This window comes from Octopus sinensis, linkage group LG11 (genome assembly GCF_006345805.1).
Source record: "Octopus sinensis linkage group LG11, ASM634580v1, whole genome shotgun sequence".
NCBI classification, from domain to species: Eukaryota; Metazoa; Mollusca; class Cephalopoda; order Octopoda; family Octopodidae; genus Octopus; species Octopus sinensis.
The window spans coordinates 12320086-12337286 of NC_043007.1; the positions used below are offsets into that span (position 1 = coordinate 12320086).

The 17201-nt window shown below is 36.1% G+C and overlaps 1 protein-coding gene across 9 annotated transcripts in view; it reads right to left on the bottom strand.

Moving 5' to 3' along the window:
• Positions 1–17201, bottom strand: part of LOC115217166 (serine/threonine kinase SAD-1-like) — a 362920-nt gene that overhangs the window by 209879 nt on the left and 135840 nt on the right. For all 9 annotated transcript variants that reach the window (XM_036507077.1, XM_036507076.1, XM_036507071.1 and 6 more), the window contains exon 2: positions 1835–1929. In XM_036507077.1, the coding sequence (XP_036362970.1) occupies positions 1835–1929 (95 nt within the window). The remainder of the gene's footprint in view (positions 1–1834; positions 1930–17201) is intronic.

Sequence of the window (17201 nt, forward strand, 5' to 3'; positions counted from 1 at the left end):
TCTTTTATGACTTCATTGCTTAAAGGATTAGCTTAAGGTATTTTCGCGCCCAACATTACAAAATGCGTCTGAATAAACATTGCCGGACAGCAAATAGAAACTCGGACATTCCTTAGAAAATATTTTCCATTATTTAACCTTGTATATAGTACGCACTAGGGATTTTGACCTTTTAATTTTGGGAAAAAAATGCAGATTATACTCGAGGATTTACGGTATATATTTTGACTAATATAGTAACAAAAACCACTGAGGTCAACTTTGCCTTTCATCCTTTCAGGATCGATAAATTAAGTACCAGTTGCATACTGGGTTGATCTAATCGAGTGGTGCCCCCCCCACCATCACCACCACCACCAAAAATTTTGGGCTTTGTGCCTAGAGTAGAAAAGAATATGGTAACAAAAGGGGAGAGGCAGTAGGGTGTAATTTGGGCGAGATTAGGCTGCTATTTTTAACAGATCAAACAATCATGTACTTTTACTTTTACTTGTTTCAGACATTTGACTGTGCTTTGAGCCACTTCTTCACTACAGTTTTCACTTCCTCGTCACTGGAATAATGTTTGCCTCTCAAACCCCCTTTCATGGGGCTGAAGGGATGATAGTCTGAAGGCGCTAAATTATTCCAGTGATTAGGAAGTGAAAACTGTAGTGAAGAAGTGGCTCAAAGAACAGTCAACAGAATTTTACGGTGCAGGGATACATCTCTCATTCGAAGGTGGAACATTGCTATTGAGAGAAACGGTGACTATGTTGAGATGTAGGGATGTGATCCATAGAGGACCAGCTTCATTTTGATGTACGATACATGTTCCTGTGTTGGTAATTATACCTGTCCTAAACAAAATGGCATTACTTTTTGACTCACCCTCATGTATATATATATATAAGTTCAGCAAAATTTAGATTCAGATGAATATGGTACTTAAGTTAAAGGCACCAGAATTTGGTATGGTATTATCCATATAAATCAAATGGGATGATTATAATCAAAATAAGCAACAAGGATATCCAAGGTAGTGTAGTATAAATAAGTATAAAAATGTACATTGTCCATTTGATTTTAAAAATTCTATATGTAGCTGAAGATTGCTTTACATTTAATACTAATGTAATACTTACATTGTTTAATAAAATGAAGTAGCATGAAACGATTGTACTACACTACCATGATTATCCTTGTTGCATATTTTGAGTATATATATATATATATATATAAAATACAAAAATAGGACAAGAACACAAAACATCCAGACAGTTAGGTGAAACAAGAAAAGGAAAACAAAATATCCAGATAGACAATACAAGGAAAACAAGGACAGATCATTTGGAGTTTTCTATCCTCAGTTGAGTTCCAGATTATCTTTGAAATTTCGGCTGGTTATACTCAAGATTGCTCCAATCTGGTCAGCCCCAGCAGTGTACATACACTTTGGTCTCTTTTATATATATATTGGTAAAAACGGTAAGATAACAAAAGAAAGAAAGAGACCTCAATATTATGTAAATAGAGGAAATTTATCTGTAAAAATAATATGTGACAATTACTCGGTAGCCAAGATAAAACTCTGAGTTTCGGATGCCGAGGTGGAACTGAAGAGATGGTGGTGTGGATTTCCACCTCAGCATCCTAAACTCAGAGTTTTATCTTGGCTACTGAGTAATTATCACATATTATTTTTAGATATATTTTTAGATATATTTATATATATATATATATATATATATATATATACATATACATATACATATTGGTGCATAAACATCATTATGATAAAATATGATATAAATTTATATCATTTAATAATAGATAAAAAAATTTGAAATCTTACCTTCATTAATACAGATTCACTTAATTTTTCCCTATTTACAATTTTTATGGCAACCTTTTTGCCAGTTATGCAATGTACTCCCAGTTTTACCAGTCCTGCAAGAAACAATAAAATAAACATCAGTTCAAAAGTTGACTTTGGTTTTTAATTATTTCATGGAGAAAATCAGTAACTAAATAACGATAATTAGATGGAATCCTACCAACAAACACTAGCAAATATCTGAAGTAAGCCAGAAAATTTGTATCCTTATTGAAAGCAGGTTTTGATAGTTTGAATAGCAATAGATATGCTCTTACTAAGACACCACAATCTTAATCTGAAAATTAACTCATCATCATCATTACCATAGACATTGTCAGTGTCATCATTGTTGTCAATGTCGCCATCACTGCTGTCATCGTCATCATCACTGATGCTTTAACATGTATTTTTTCATGCTTGCCTATCTCTATATATATAAAGCTGAAGTTGTCCGTGTATGGCAGGTCTGGTAGCCTTCAACTAACACTATCTCCTCCGAGACCCTGTGGCGAAAGTTGACCAAAATTGAGAGTATGATAGAAGAAGGCTTGCTCTTCCCTCCGTAGATGAAAATATTCAAATCGGACCATGTTAACACCAAAAATTATTTACATCAAAAAGGTGCTTTTTTTCTATGAAAATCCCTATTTTTTATGATTTTTTTACTGCTGTGTCGCCATTTTTCGGTGTATTTCAACCAGAAAAATGTTCACTTAAAGAGAATAACAAGCTACATAATGCAAAAGTTTTACTTTTCAAAACTTCCAATTCTAAAGGGTCGAAACAAACCCGAGCAATGTCGGACAATACTGCTAGTTTCAGATAAAAATTGTTAAGGCAGATTTTCCATAATAGGACACACTTGCTATCAGCAACCCTCGCCAATTTCCAAGCAAGGTTATCTTTCCTCTTATTACTTCAAACAACAAACAGCTCAATGGCTGGACATGTTTCCTTGGCAGATAGCAAATCAAATGGCATCACTTTGTTTACAATCAGTGCCTTTGTTTTCAATCTGCTTACAACTAATAAGACAAGAGGAAATTACAATCACAAACACTCTTACATATACACCATTTTACACACACACACACACACACACACACACACACACATGATGGTCAAACAATCATAGGTGTGAGGAAGGTATTCATATGCAAAATTGTATATACAATTTACATGAAGTGTAGGCTGCATGCACAATTTTTCATATCTGTACATTCTTTACACCTATACTTGTTATCCATCATCTTTCTTGTATATATATTTATTATTATTATTTATTTTTTTTTTTTGCTGTAGTTTCACCTCATAGCTGTGGCCATTCTGATGCACCACCGTTAAGAAATGTGCCAACCACCGGATGCCGAAACCCGGGATCGAACCAGGGACATTTACATCTTCCATCTAACGCTACAGACAGACAGATAGAAAGAGAGAGTGAGAGAAGGCAAATGTAATAAAAATTATAAGTACACAAGAAAAAAAATTTGAATTTACTCAGGTTCAATTCCATTATGTGGCACTTGGGGGTCAAATGTCTTCTACTATAGCCCCAAGCTGACTGTGAATGGATTTGGTGAAGTCTATCATATATATATATACAAAGGATGTGATATGTAAATTGTCGCCATTTTATATTCTTAATTTCATGCATGCGTATTGTTTGTCTTTGATTTTGTCAACTACACAGTATAGTAGGGTCAGCCGGGCACTGTCTGTGAGAAAAACAGCACCATGATGCATTTCACTCTGCCAAGAATTTGGAAACAACATGCTGTACTGCATAATAAACATGAAATTTTGAAGCAAGCCTTTAGTTTTTAATTTAGATCACTTTAAAACAGAAGGTTTCTATCAAAGAATCAAAGACAATCAGAGACAAGTTAATATAAAAATAGGTTGAGGATGATTTAGACATATAAAAAATTATAAAGATACAGTTGCATCTTTTAGTTTCTTCCAAGGGTCACATGCTTCTTGACAGCGAAACTATGCAGCCAAATAATTTTCTTCAACCAAATAATTCTGTTAACTATTGATTTTTTTAATTATTACTATTATTATTATGTAACCGAAATAGAATAAAAAGATTTTTGTACTCAAATTATTTAAATTAATTAAATGTTTCTAATTAAAGTTATTTCCTATAATTACAAAATAATTCTGATTCTGTTTTGTTCAATTTTGAGATTAATGTGATATAATTTGAACATTAATAACAGTACTGAAGACAATAACCTATTTAATTATTTTGGTAAATAATTTAAGAAAATTTACTCTGTTTTCCTAAGGTTGATGGACAAGTAATTGCACATTCTAAGTGCAGATGAGTTTGTATGTACAAAGGTGAACTGAGTGGGTAACACTGCATAACATTGGAATTATCAGATGGTTGTGAGCTAATGTTCTTGTATATCTCACACACAAGAACACCCATATATATATACACTTGCATCAGAAATTAATTAGCACTTCTCAAATTTCTACATTAAATAGGTTAAATCAATTAACCTATGAGCTGTTCAAAACGTCTTACGCGATGAGAAAACTTAGTATGGTGTGATTTCGGTCCTTGCGAGGCGCTACCTATATCTATTAAACAAAGGAATTTATCTGCATCCGCACTCCAAGTTGTTGTTGCACTGCTATGTCAACATCATAAGGCTGTAGACTCTCAAACTGCTCTGCAAACAAAGTTACGTCATCGTTCTGCGCAACAGTGAACTCGCAACAAAGCAATAGTTCGAGATATGGCCACTAGGTGACAGCACATACCTTGAGTGAAGAGCAAATCAAGGGTGCTAATTAATTTCTGACGGTAGTGTATATATATAACATATAACACACACAAACACACACACACACACACACACGTATATATCCCTATATAAAAATGATTTAGTATTTCTAAACTGAATTTTTCCCTGTAAGTTAGGAATAATATTCCCTCAAATTATTATTATAATATATATATGTATAATAGTTACTCCAAACATGAACAAAGAGAAAACACAACAATGCAAGGACTTGGAACAAGTATAGTGTTATTGGACACTCAGGAAAAGAAAGAAAGAAGGAGGATTTAACGTTTCGAGCAGAGCTCTTCATCAGAAACATAGAGAGAAGAAAGGTCCAAGGAAGGGAAGACAGAGAAAGAAAATCACCAACAATACACACGCAGTCATGCATGTATGTGTGTGTGTGTGTATGTAAGGGTTAATAAGGCAACCAATAGTTTCATGTCAGAGATCTTCACAATTGTTCAAGCATGCCACATGGAAGTGTTGGTACACATCTCCACCAATTGCAAAAAAAGATTGATTCCATTTTCTTTCAAAAGTATATAGATTCTTATGTCATCAACAATATATTTACGTAAGTATATATGTATGCATACATATATTTATATATACGCATATGTGTATAAGTATATAAATAAATACACACACACACACACACTCATGTATATGATTTATACATACTGAATTTTCATCTCATAACTTGAGTTTCAAGCTCTTGTAATCTTCATGTGCGTGTGTGTGTGTGTGTGTGTGTGTGTGTGTGCGCGTGTGTGTGTGTGTGTGTGTGTGTGTGCATGTGCACCTGTCGCTAACATATATTTTTTAGCAATATAAGTCATTAGAGGGCAATGGAAAACTAAGTGCTACAAAACCTACATCTTCAACTATATCACTTGATCTGCTTACAAAAATATTCTTTGGTCAAATCTTATTAGAGTTGCAGCTGCTTGGATTTTTAAAAATCATTTCAGAAGTCTTCTGAGGAAAATGCTAGCTGGATACATGAGAGTGACTAAAGATTAATAATATGTATTACATTATTATAAATATCAAAAATGTTAGGAGTGGCTGTGTGGTAAGTAACTTGTTTACAAACCACATGGTTCCGGGTTCAGTCCCACTGCGTGGCACTTTGGGCAAAGTGTCTTCTACTATAGCCTCGGGTCGACCAGAGCCTTGTGAGTGGATTTGGTAGACGGAAACTGAAAGAAGCCCGTCATATATATGTATGTATATATATATATATGTGTGTGTGTATGTGTTGGTGTTTGTCCCCCCAACATCGCTTGACAACCGATGCTGGTGTGTTTACGTACCCGTAACTTAGCGGTTCGGCAAAAGCGACCGATAGAATAAGTACTGGGCTTACAAAGAATAAGTCCTGGGGTTGATTTGCTCGACTAAAGGCAGTGCTCCAGCATGGCCGCAGTCAAAATGACTGAAACAAGTAAAAGAGTAAAAAGAGTAATGCTGTGAATGTGTGTTTAATGCCACAGACTGCAATAGTGGAATAAGTCTTAAAGAGCCTGCTGACTTTTCTCAGTGTTACTACGGCTACTTACAGCTAGAAACCATGTCACCTTTAGTGCCTACTTAAAGCAAGAAGAACTAAGCTATTTAGATGTAAGTGCCTCGGTCACAAGGACACATTTTTAGCATAGATTTATTAAATTTGTGGCAAAGGAAGAAGTATTTTTAAAGAAATGATAGAGAAATCTTTTTCTTTGGATACAAATAGTTTATTCAATAATGCTGCAAAGATTAACTGGTCACAGCAGGCCCAGAGAAAATTATAGCCATGAAGAAACAGTAAAAATATGTTTCTTTATTACTCACAAGGGGCTAAACATAGAGGGGACAAACAAGGACAGACAAACGGATTAAGTCGATTACATCGACCCCAGTGCGTAACTGGTACTTAGTTTATTGACCCTGAAACAGTAAAAATAATTAACACACTGAACACACATGTGTGTGAAAGAGAGAGAGAGAGATAGAAATATGAGGAAAAAAAAAGAAAAAGTGAAAGAGAATTGTCTATTTTTGCCAAGCCTCCTGAACGAGTGGTCAGCTGGGCAAATCTTCATAACAGTGAGAAATTGAGGAGCTGGTAGAAGAGTGCAGAAATCAGGGCTGCCTGACAGGCATGTGGTGAGGCAACAGAAATGGGTTATTCAGGTTTTGTGGGGACATTCTTTCTTGAAAGCTCCAACTAAGCTTGGAGTTACATAAAACGCACCATTCAAGTGTGGTTGATGCCAGTACCACCTGACTGGCCCTCGTGCAGGTGACACATAAAAAGCACCCACTACACTCTCAGAGTGGTTGGCATTAGGAAGGGCATCCAACTGTAAAAACTCTGCCAGATCAGATTGGAGCCTGGTGCAGCCTTCTGGTTTGTCATCCCTGTCAAACCATCCAACCCATGCCAGCATGGAAAGAAGACATCAAACGGCAATGATGATGATAATGATGATACATTAGATATGTTAATAATAACTTAGCTTTGTTTTCAATGTGGACAGTGTCACTGAATATTTAATTTCAGTGGGGATTTTTGTTTTTGTTTTTTGGGGGTTTTTTTGTAAGGAATCTCATACACTTCAAGGTTACTTTGGCTCTGTTACCATATGTCAACCACAAAATACAAACACCCAGTGCTTCTTTTTCCTTTCAAGATCAACTATCTCATGTATCATTTGTTTAGTACAGGAATCCTTATAGCATGGAAGCACTACATTGCTGAAAATCTTGATAAAAGCTGGAATTCCATAACATGGAATCTATTTTCCATTGACTCATATGTTTCATGGAAATCGGTTAACATGGAACTCTACGGGAAATACGTTTTGTATAACAGAATTCCACATTAAAGCAAAGATTTTCAGGAACACAATGCTTCGGTAATGCGGGGGATGCCTGCATATATGAATATAAAGAAGTAAGAATAATTTTTCAAAAGGTAAATGCTTAAAGCAATGAGGAACAGATCAATTGAGTATCTTTATTGCAAAGTATGCTTTGCGAAACAAAGGCAAACAAAAAATTGCTTTGAGTGTTTTCAAAGGAAATTTTGTTATAAATATATATATATCTGAAAGTTAATGTTTATGGAGAAAGAAAGAAAGAAAGAAAGCTCACATGATATTTTTTGTTGGTTTTTTTTGTTGCTTTTTTTTTCACTGTTTTTACTTTGAAATTCAATATTTTTGTGTGATCTGACAATTTGTAGAAACAAAAAAAAACAAAAACAAAAACAAAATCAGAGAGATGTAATCATATCTGAATCTGACTCTAATGACAATTATGACAAAGATGAATATTTTAAAGTCTTCTCGTTTTTTTTTTGTTTGTTTTTTTTTTTTTTGTGATTCTGCCGAGTATAAAAACACTCATGAATTGGTAACTTCAAAACAAAAAAAAAATAAATAAAAATAAAAATAAACAAAAAAAAAGAATAACATATTTTAAGATAACAAGATACTTTGATAAAGATACGACAAAAAAATCTGGGAGTTTTTGTTTCTTCTTTTTGCTTGCTTTTATATATATATATACATATATATATATATATATTTTTTATTTTTAATTCTTGTCTTTATAATTAACTCGCATTTGTAGTTGCAAGAATAAATATTTGGAAAGCTTGCGACATACAATCTCTTCTTCTAATCCAATAAATAAACGGTTTTTCAAAGTATGTAAATAGAGATGTATTTCTGATGGGAACGCAACGAGTTTTCACTATAAATTTATTGATACAGTCAACTATTTGCATCTAATCAATACGATTTGTCTTTTTAATATTGCTTGTTCTAATGTTAAGTTCCTGACAACATATCAATCTTTTATACCATGCTCTAAGCTTTTTCTTTTTTATTATTGATTTTACTCATTTATAAAAGGACCTACATAATGTTTTTCATTTTTTCTGCATATTTTAATTTTTTTTTTTTTCAAAAGAAAAACAAAAAATATTTTGCCAACTTGTCATGTGATGAATTTTGTATTTGGCATTTCAAGAAATAATTTTAAGCAATAGAACTGCTTAAAATTAAATTCCAGCAATATTTATATAATTATGAATATAAATAGTGATACACAGACTAATTGAGTGAAATGATAGTTTTAATGTTTTTTTAGATTTTATTATTTTTTTTTTTTGCAGAAAGCCCAGCAGAAATATTCCACAATATCCATAGAAAAATAATCATTGCTGTCACATGCAGGCAAGTATGACTTTGGGTGATGATCATGATGATGATCATAATCATCATCATTTAACGTCTGCTTTCCATGCTAGCATGGGTTGGACGATTTGACTGAGGTCTGGCGAACCAGACTCCAATCTGATCTGGCAGAGTTTCTACAGCTGGATGCCCTTCCTAATGCCAACCACTCTGAGAGTATAGTGGGTGCTTTTTACGTGCCACCGCTACGAGGGCCAGTTTGGTGGTACTGGCAACGGCATAGTCATAAATAGGCATAGACACCTTCACAGCCCTCCCGCCCTTGACATGAAGGAAAATTGAGCATGTGAGAAGTAGAGAGAGGAAAAGAGTGAGAAAGGGAGAGAGAGTTAGTGAGGGGGGGCGAGAGACAGACAGACAGACAGACAGAGAGAAAGCTGCACCAGTTCCAAGTTGATATTCCTCCTGGGTTATCTTGAGCAATATAAAATGAAGAGCCTTGCTCAAGGGCACATTGTGTTACCCAATCCAAGGATTGAACCTGTAGTCTTATGACCATCAGCAACACTAACACTCTGAATAGTAAGACCAACCTTAGTATAAATCTATACATGCATGGTTCAATAGTCCATAGCTCATATATATTGAATACATGGTGCTTTTCATGTTTTCATTTTATTTTTTGCCAAAAAATGTAGTCATGTCTTACATATCACTAACTGTTACTTGTGTACACTCTTTTACTCTTTTACTTGTTTCAGTCATGTGACTGTGGTCATGCTGGAGCACTGCCTTTAGTCGAGCAAATCAACCCCAGGACTTGTTCTTTGTAAGCCTAGTACTTATTCTAGTACTTTTGCCGAACCGCTAAGTCACGGGGACGTAAACACACCAGCATCGGTTGTCAAGCGATGTTGGAGGGACAAACACAGACACACAAACACATATATATATATATATATACATATATAGGACGGGCTTCTTTCAGTTTCCGTCTACCAAATCCACTTACAAGGATTTGGTCAGCTCGAGGCTATATTAGAAGACACTTGCCCAAGGTGCCACACAGTGGGACTGAACCCAGAACCACGTAGATGGTAAACAAGCTACTTACCACACAGCCACTCCTATGCCATATATATATATATGCCCTTTACAGCCAGATTATTAAACATACATCCATGCAAGCACAGGCATGGTTGTGAGGTTAAGAAATTTACTTCCTAACCATGTGGTCTCTGGTTCAGTCCTACTGCACAGGAAACTAAAAGCCCATTGTATAAGCATATGTGTGTGCATGTGTGTGCGTGTGTTTGTGTTTGTAAGTACCCTTGTCGACACAGTATATGATGGTTGTAAATGAGCATCACTGTCATACAAGTAGAGTTGTTTCTTTCCAATATTCTGTGAAAAACATGTTCTGGCCACAGGGAAACTATCACCTAAGTTGCAAACAAATGAACGCTGGGAACAGCAAGGGCATTTGCTGTGGAAAACCTGCCTCAACAAATTCCATCTGACTTGTGCAAGCATAGAGAAGTGGACATTAATCCTTTAGCATTTAAACCAGCTTGTGTCCAGCCAAAATATTTTGCTTGTTTTATGTTCAAACTGACCAAATCTGGACCCTTACACCTACCTGACAATGTCGTTCCAAAAATAAACTACTGTGTCATCAAAATATTGAAGTGACACGATAATTCATGATTAATTCAAGATAATCAAAAATAAATAGGGATTACATTTAACAGAATATAACCTGAAGGCTAAAGGGTTAAAAGGTGGTGGTGGTGGTTGTCGTGACGACGATGGTAATTAAGGTGGAAAGCTGGCAGAATCGTTAGCACGCCGGGCGAAATGCGTAGCCGTATTTCGTCTGCCGCTACGGTCTGAGTTCAAATTCCGCCAGGGTCGACTTCACGTTTCATCCTTTCGGGGGGGGGGATAAATTAAGTACCAGTTACGCACTGGGTCGATGTAATCGACTTAATCCACGTGTCTGTCCTTGTTTATCCCCCTCTGTGTTTAGCCCCTTGTGGACAGTAAAGAAATAGGTAATGATGATGATGATGATGATGATGGTGTTGAATATTGATGATGATGGTGTTGATGATGGTGGTGATGATGATGATAACGGTGATGATGAAAGTAATAATGACATACAAACTGACTGTCTCCCTCTATTTCTCTCTCTAACACACACATAATACATACATAGATAGATATACAACATATGCTTTTATATATATATATATATATATATACATACATATATATACATATTTTCCATTAAAATAATGTATTCCAGAAATGTATGGCATCTCCATAAGCTGGGTCATTTTTGCCAACCCCGCAATGTTATTTGAAAAAAGTAAATTTTATCTCTACAAAAATCAGAACAGAGAAAGGTTAAGTGTTTTATCTGAAAGGTAAATGACAAAATAGATTCCTAGCCATTAAAATATCAAAGCCAAAAGTTGATAACTTGTGCTGTGAGGGGAAGATATTTCATGTTTTGAGACAGCACAAGTGTATTTCCTATCATATCTTGATATTAAGTTACTGCAGAATAGCATAAGTTTCCTCTGAGATTAAAAGCGGATGATTAAAGGTACAGATGTGGTTGTGCGGCTGGTTACAAAGTTCACTCTGTAGACATGTAGCTTTGGATTCCATTCCGTTGGGTAATGTCTTGGAAAAGTGTCTTCTAGTTTTACGCCAGCCAACCAATGTCTCAGTAATCATCTGAGTGAGTAAGACAGCCAGCTGGCAGAAGCGTTAGCACACCAGGCGAAATGCATAGCCGTATTTCGTCTGCCGTTAAGTTCTGAGTTCAAATTCCACCGAGGTCGACTTTGCCTTTCGTCCTTTCAAGGTCGATTAAATAAGTACCAGTTATGCACTGGGGTTGATGTAATCGACTTAATCCGTTTGTCTGTCTTTGTTTGTACTCTCTGTGTTTAGCCCCTTGTGGGTAGTAAAGAAATAGGTATTTTGTCTCAAATTCTGCCAAGGTCGACTTTGCCTTTCATCCTTTTGGGGTCGATAAATTAAATACCAGCTGTGTACTGAGGTCGATCTAATTGACTGGCCTCCACCCCAAAAATTTTGGGCCTTATGCCTAGAGTAGAAAAGGCAGCAAGCTGGCAGAAACGTTAGCACACCGGGCGAAATGCTTAGCGGTATTTCGTCTGTCTTTACATTCTGAGTTCAAATTCTGCTCAGTTCGACTTTGCCTTTCATCCTTTCGGGGTCGACACATTAAGTACCAGCTGCATACTGGAGTCGATCTAATCAACTGGCCACCACCTCCCCAAAAATTTCAGGTCTTTTACCTAGGGTAGAAAAGAATATCTTGTGAGTGAGATTTGGGAGACAGAAATTGTAAAAAAAGCTTCTCATACATAAACACACACACACTCTAAGTATAGTTGTGGGTGTGCATGTGTGAATGTGTGTGCCTGATGAGGTGAGAGAAACAAATGTCATCATTGCACAAATGATATTATGTAAAGACATGCAGGAAAAGACTATTTCTCTCTTTCTCTCTCAGATACACAAGTTTATATGTATGTGTATACATATATACATTTATATATACATATATATAAGTACCAGTTATGCACGGGGGGTCAATGTAATCAACTTAATCCATGTGTCTGTCTTTGTTTGTCCTCTCTGTGTTTAGCCCCTTGTGGGTAGTAAAGAAATAGGTATTTTGTCTCAAATATATATATTTATATATACTACACTCACGGAGAGGTTGGCATTAGGAAGGGCATCCAGCTGTAGAAACATTGCCAGATAAGAACGGAGCCCAGGGCAGCCTTCTGGCTTCCCAGATCCCCGGTCGGACCGTCCAACCCATGCTAGCATGGAGAACGGACGTTAAACGATGATGATGATGATGATGATATATGTGCGTATGTGTATATATATATATATATGGGTCCACTCTGCTGAGTGGTTGGTGTTAGGAAAATCCTACCAAAACAGTCACAGAAGACTGGTGCAGGCTTCGGTCTGGCTGGCTCTTGTGTTACCATCCCACTCATGCTAGCATGGAAGGCGTACATTAAACGATGATGATGATGATGATGATGATGATATATATATATTTCAAATTTATAAAAAAACAAAGACAGTTATAGGAACAACAAGCAAGTGTATTAATTTGACACTCAGTGAAAATGGAAAAGTCTTTTACATTTCGAGCCTACGCTCTTCGACAGAAAGGAATAAGAGGAAATAAATACAGAGAGAATGAAAAAAGAAGTGTGCTGAGTCCAGTGGTCCAACATGGCAAACAATTGGAAAAAAAAAAAAAAGAGGTTGAATGAAAGGGAGATAATAATAATAATAATAAATATATATATATATATATATATATATATATATATATAATATATATATATATATATATATATATGTATGTATATTACTCTTTTACTCTTTTACTTGTTTCAGTCATTTGACTGCGGCCATGCTGGAGCACCGCCTTTGATCGAGCAACTCGACCCCGGGACTTATTCTTTTATAAGCCCAGTACTTATTCTATCGGTCTCTTTTGCCGAACCGCTAAGTAACACACCAGCATCGGTTGTCAAGCAATGCTAGGGGGACAAACACAGACACACAAACACACACACACATATATATACATATATATGACGGGCTTCTTTCAGTTTCCGTCTACCAAATCCACTCACAAGGCTTTGGTCGACCCGAGGCTATAGTAGAAGACACTTACCCAAGGTGCCACGCAGTGGGACTGAACCCGGAACCATGTGGTTGGTAAACAAGCTACTTACCACACAGCCACTCCTATGATATATATATATATCATCATTATTATCATCATCATTTAACATCTGTTTTCTATAGTGGCATTGGTTGGACAATTTGAGCAGAGCTGGTAAGGCCAGGGTCAGCACCAGGCTCCATTGTTTTGGCATGGCTTTTATGGCTGGATGCCCTCCCCAATGCCAGTCACTCCACAGAGTATGTTAGGTTGAGTTTTAAGGGGTGACATGCTGTGAAAGCAGCAGAACCAAACCCAAGACGAAGCTGTCGAGAAGCAAACTCCTTAACGAGACACATCCATTGTCCACACCTATTCTAATTAAGACCAGCAGTTAAATTCTAAATGTCCCACATGAAACCCGTTTAATGGAGGAATTAGAAAGCATTAATCCACAAAGAAAGGAACAACATCCACCCTCTTAATGTGACAAACGCCATCTCTTCTGCATAGAACCGTCTTTGAGATGAATGTAGGGTACAGTACAGAAACGCTTCATGTTACAAATCATCAATTATTGATTAATTTCTGTCAATATGCTACTTCAAAAATCTATGATCTTGCAAATATATTTCATGTTATTCACTACATCAAGCGGCTTTTGTAATAAAAAAAAATTATTGAAAAAATAAATAAGTGAATAATAAAAAAAACAAAACTCTTCATTAAACCTTTGTAACCTATAAATCAAAATAGCTTTATGGCAACAAGCAAGGAATTATGGAGGGGAGAAGAAGAAAAATAATAATAATTGATTGAATAAGGGTATATTTAGCATTGTGCCAATAGTACTACTACAATGCGTGTATAATACTAAAAGGCCCGAGTGTTTAAAATGAATCATATATACACACACATATATATACACACACATATATATATATATATATATATATACACAGACAGATACACACACACATATATACACAGAGATAGATAGATAGATAGAGAGATAGATAGGTGGATAGATAGATACACACACACACACATACACAGAGATAGATAGATAGATAGATAGATAGATAGATAGACAGACTGGCAGACTGACAGACAGACAGACAGACAAATAGATAGATAAGTAAATAGACAGATAAGTAGATAGACAGATAAGTAGATAGATAGATATGTAGATAGATAGATAGACGGACAGATAGATAGATACATACATACATACATACATATATATATACACACATATACACAGATAGATATGTACATATATATATGTATGTATGTATATGTGTACTTGTGTGTGTCTGTCATAAATATATATATACATACATACATACATATGTGTGTGTGTGTGTGTGTGTGTGTGTGTGTGTGTGTGTGTGCGCGCGTGCTTAAATAAATTTTCAATGTATTTTTACAAAGCAGAAAAATTAGAAAATATATTTGGCAGGAAAAGAAAAAAAATTATCTCAGACCATTCAACCATTTCCAAAGAAATGAAAATAAAAAAAAGAACTAATTCTTCAACAAGACTCATGAGGAATAGCATTAAGTGGTCTGTTAGTCAACTGGAACTAGCAACCAGATATCCACCAAACCACACCCTACTATCTAAGAACAAAAAAAAAAAGAACATATTAGATAATGTAATCTATGGAACTTATAGTTCTGGACGATGCCAAGATCAGCCTAGGGCTAAACAGCAATGATTAGTTCAAGAGCAAGATAAGGGTCACGAAATACCTCATTCTTATTGGTACCAACACATTTTAGGAAAAGACAGGCAATAACTAGAGCTTGTCTGGCTTCAGGGCAGCAAGCTGGCAGGAATGTTAGCACGCCGGGCGAAATACGTAGTGGTATTTCGTCTACTGTTATGTTCTGAGTTCAAATTCTGCCGAGGTCGACTTTGCCTTTCATCCTTTCGGGGTCAATTAAGTAAGTACAAGTTACGCACTGGGGTCGATATAATCGACTTAATCCGTGAGTCTGCCCTTGTTTGTCCCCTCTGTGTTTAGCCCCTTGTGGGAAGTAAAGAAATAGGTATTTCATCTGCTGTTATGTTCTGAGTTCAAATTCCACCGAGGTTGACTTTGCCTGTCATCCTTTGGGGTCAATAAATTAAGTACCAGTTACGCACTGGGGTAGATATAATCGACTTAATCCATGTGTCTGTCCTTGTTTGTCCCCTCTGTGTTTAGCCCCTTGTGGGTAGTAAAGAAATAAGCACAAGGCACTCTTCTGTTTGATCCATAATATATATATATAGGCGCAGGAGTGGCTGTGTGGTAAGTAGCTTGCTTACAACCACATGGTTTCGGGTCAGTCCCACTGCGTGGCACCTGGGCAAGTGTCTTCTACTATAGCCTCGGGCCGACCAAAGCCTTGTGAGTGGGATTTGGTAGACGGAAACTGAAAGAAGCCTGTCGTATATATGTATATATATATGTATTGTGTGTGTTTGTGTGTCTGTGTTTGTCCCCTAGCATGCTTGACAACCGATGCTGGTGTGTTTACGTCCCCGTCACTTAGCAGTTCGGCAAAAGAGACCGATAGAATAAGTACTGGGCTTACAAAGAATAAGTCCCGGGGTCGATTTGCTCGACTAAAGGCGGTGTGCTCCAGCATGACGCAGTCAAATGACTGATGAAACAAGTAAAGAGTAAAGAGTAAGAGTATATATATATATATATATATATATATATTAAATTAGAGATAAAACCACTATTAGGCAAATCAAACAGTGAAAAACATAAACCAAAACATAGAAATAAAATTAATAATATAATATACAAAATATAAAATTCAAAACTAATTTAATTTCTATGTTTTGGTTTATGTTTTTCACTGTTTGATTTGCCTAATAGTGGTTTTATCTCTAATTTAATATATATATATATTTATACTGTAAATCTAATTTTTCCCTGTAAGTTTGGATTTACTCCCGTGCAGGTGGCACGTAAAAAGCACCCACTACACTCGCGGAGTGGTTGGCGTTAGGAAGGGCATCCAGCTGTAGAAACACTGCCAGATCAGACTGGAGCCTGGGGCAGCCCCTGGCTCCCCAGACCCCGGTCGAACCGTCCAACCCGTGCTAGCGCGGAAAACGGACGTTAAACGATGATGATGATATATAGATATATATATATATATATATAGATGTATATATTCTTTCAGTTTCCATTAACTAAATTCACTCACAAGGCATTTGTTGGGCCAAAACTATAGCAGAAGACACTTACCCAAGGTGCCCACACAATGGGACTGAACCCAGAACTATGTGTTCGGGGAAGCAAACTTCTTTACCATACCACACAGCCACACCTGCACCAAATATGGTACCATATTCAAATATCTCCAAATAAGTATAACCAAGTAGGTTTCTGAGAACAAAGAACCGATATTAATATTATTTCTCAATACAAGAAGAGCCTTATCTGCTGACCAGCTAATATAATAGATATACACATGAGTTTCAATGGCACTCTCTCTTGAAAGAAACCAGCTACACAAACGGAGGAGGAGGAATAACCGAAATATGATGGAGAGATACAGTAAATATGGATTATTAATGTTGGAGTAATCATAAACTATTC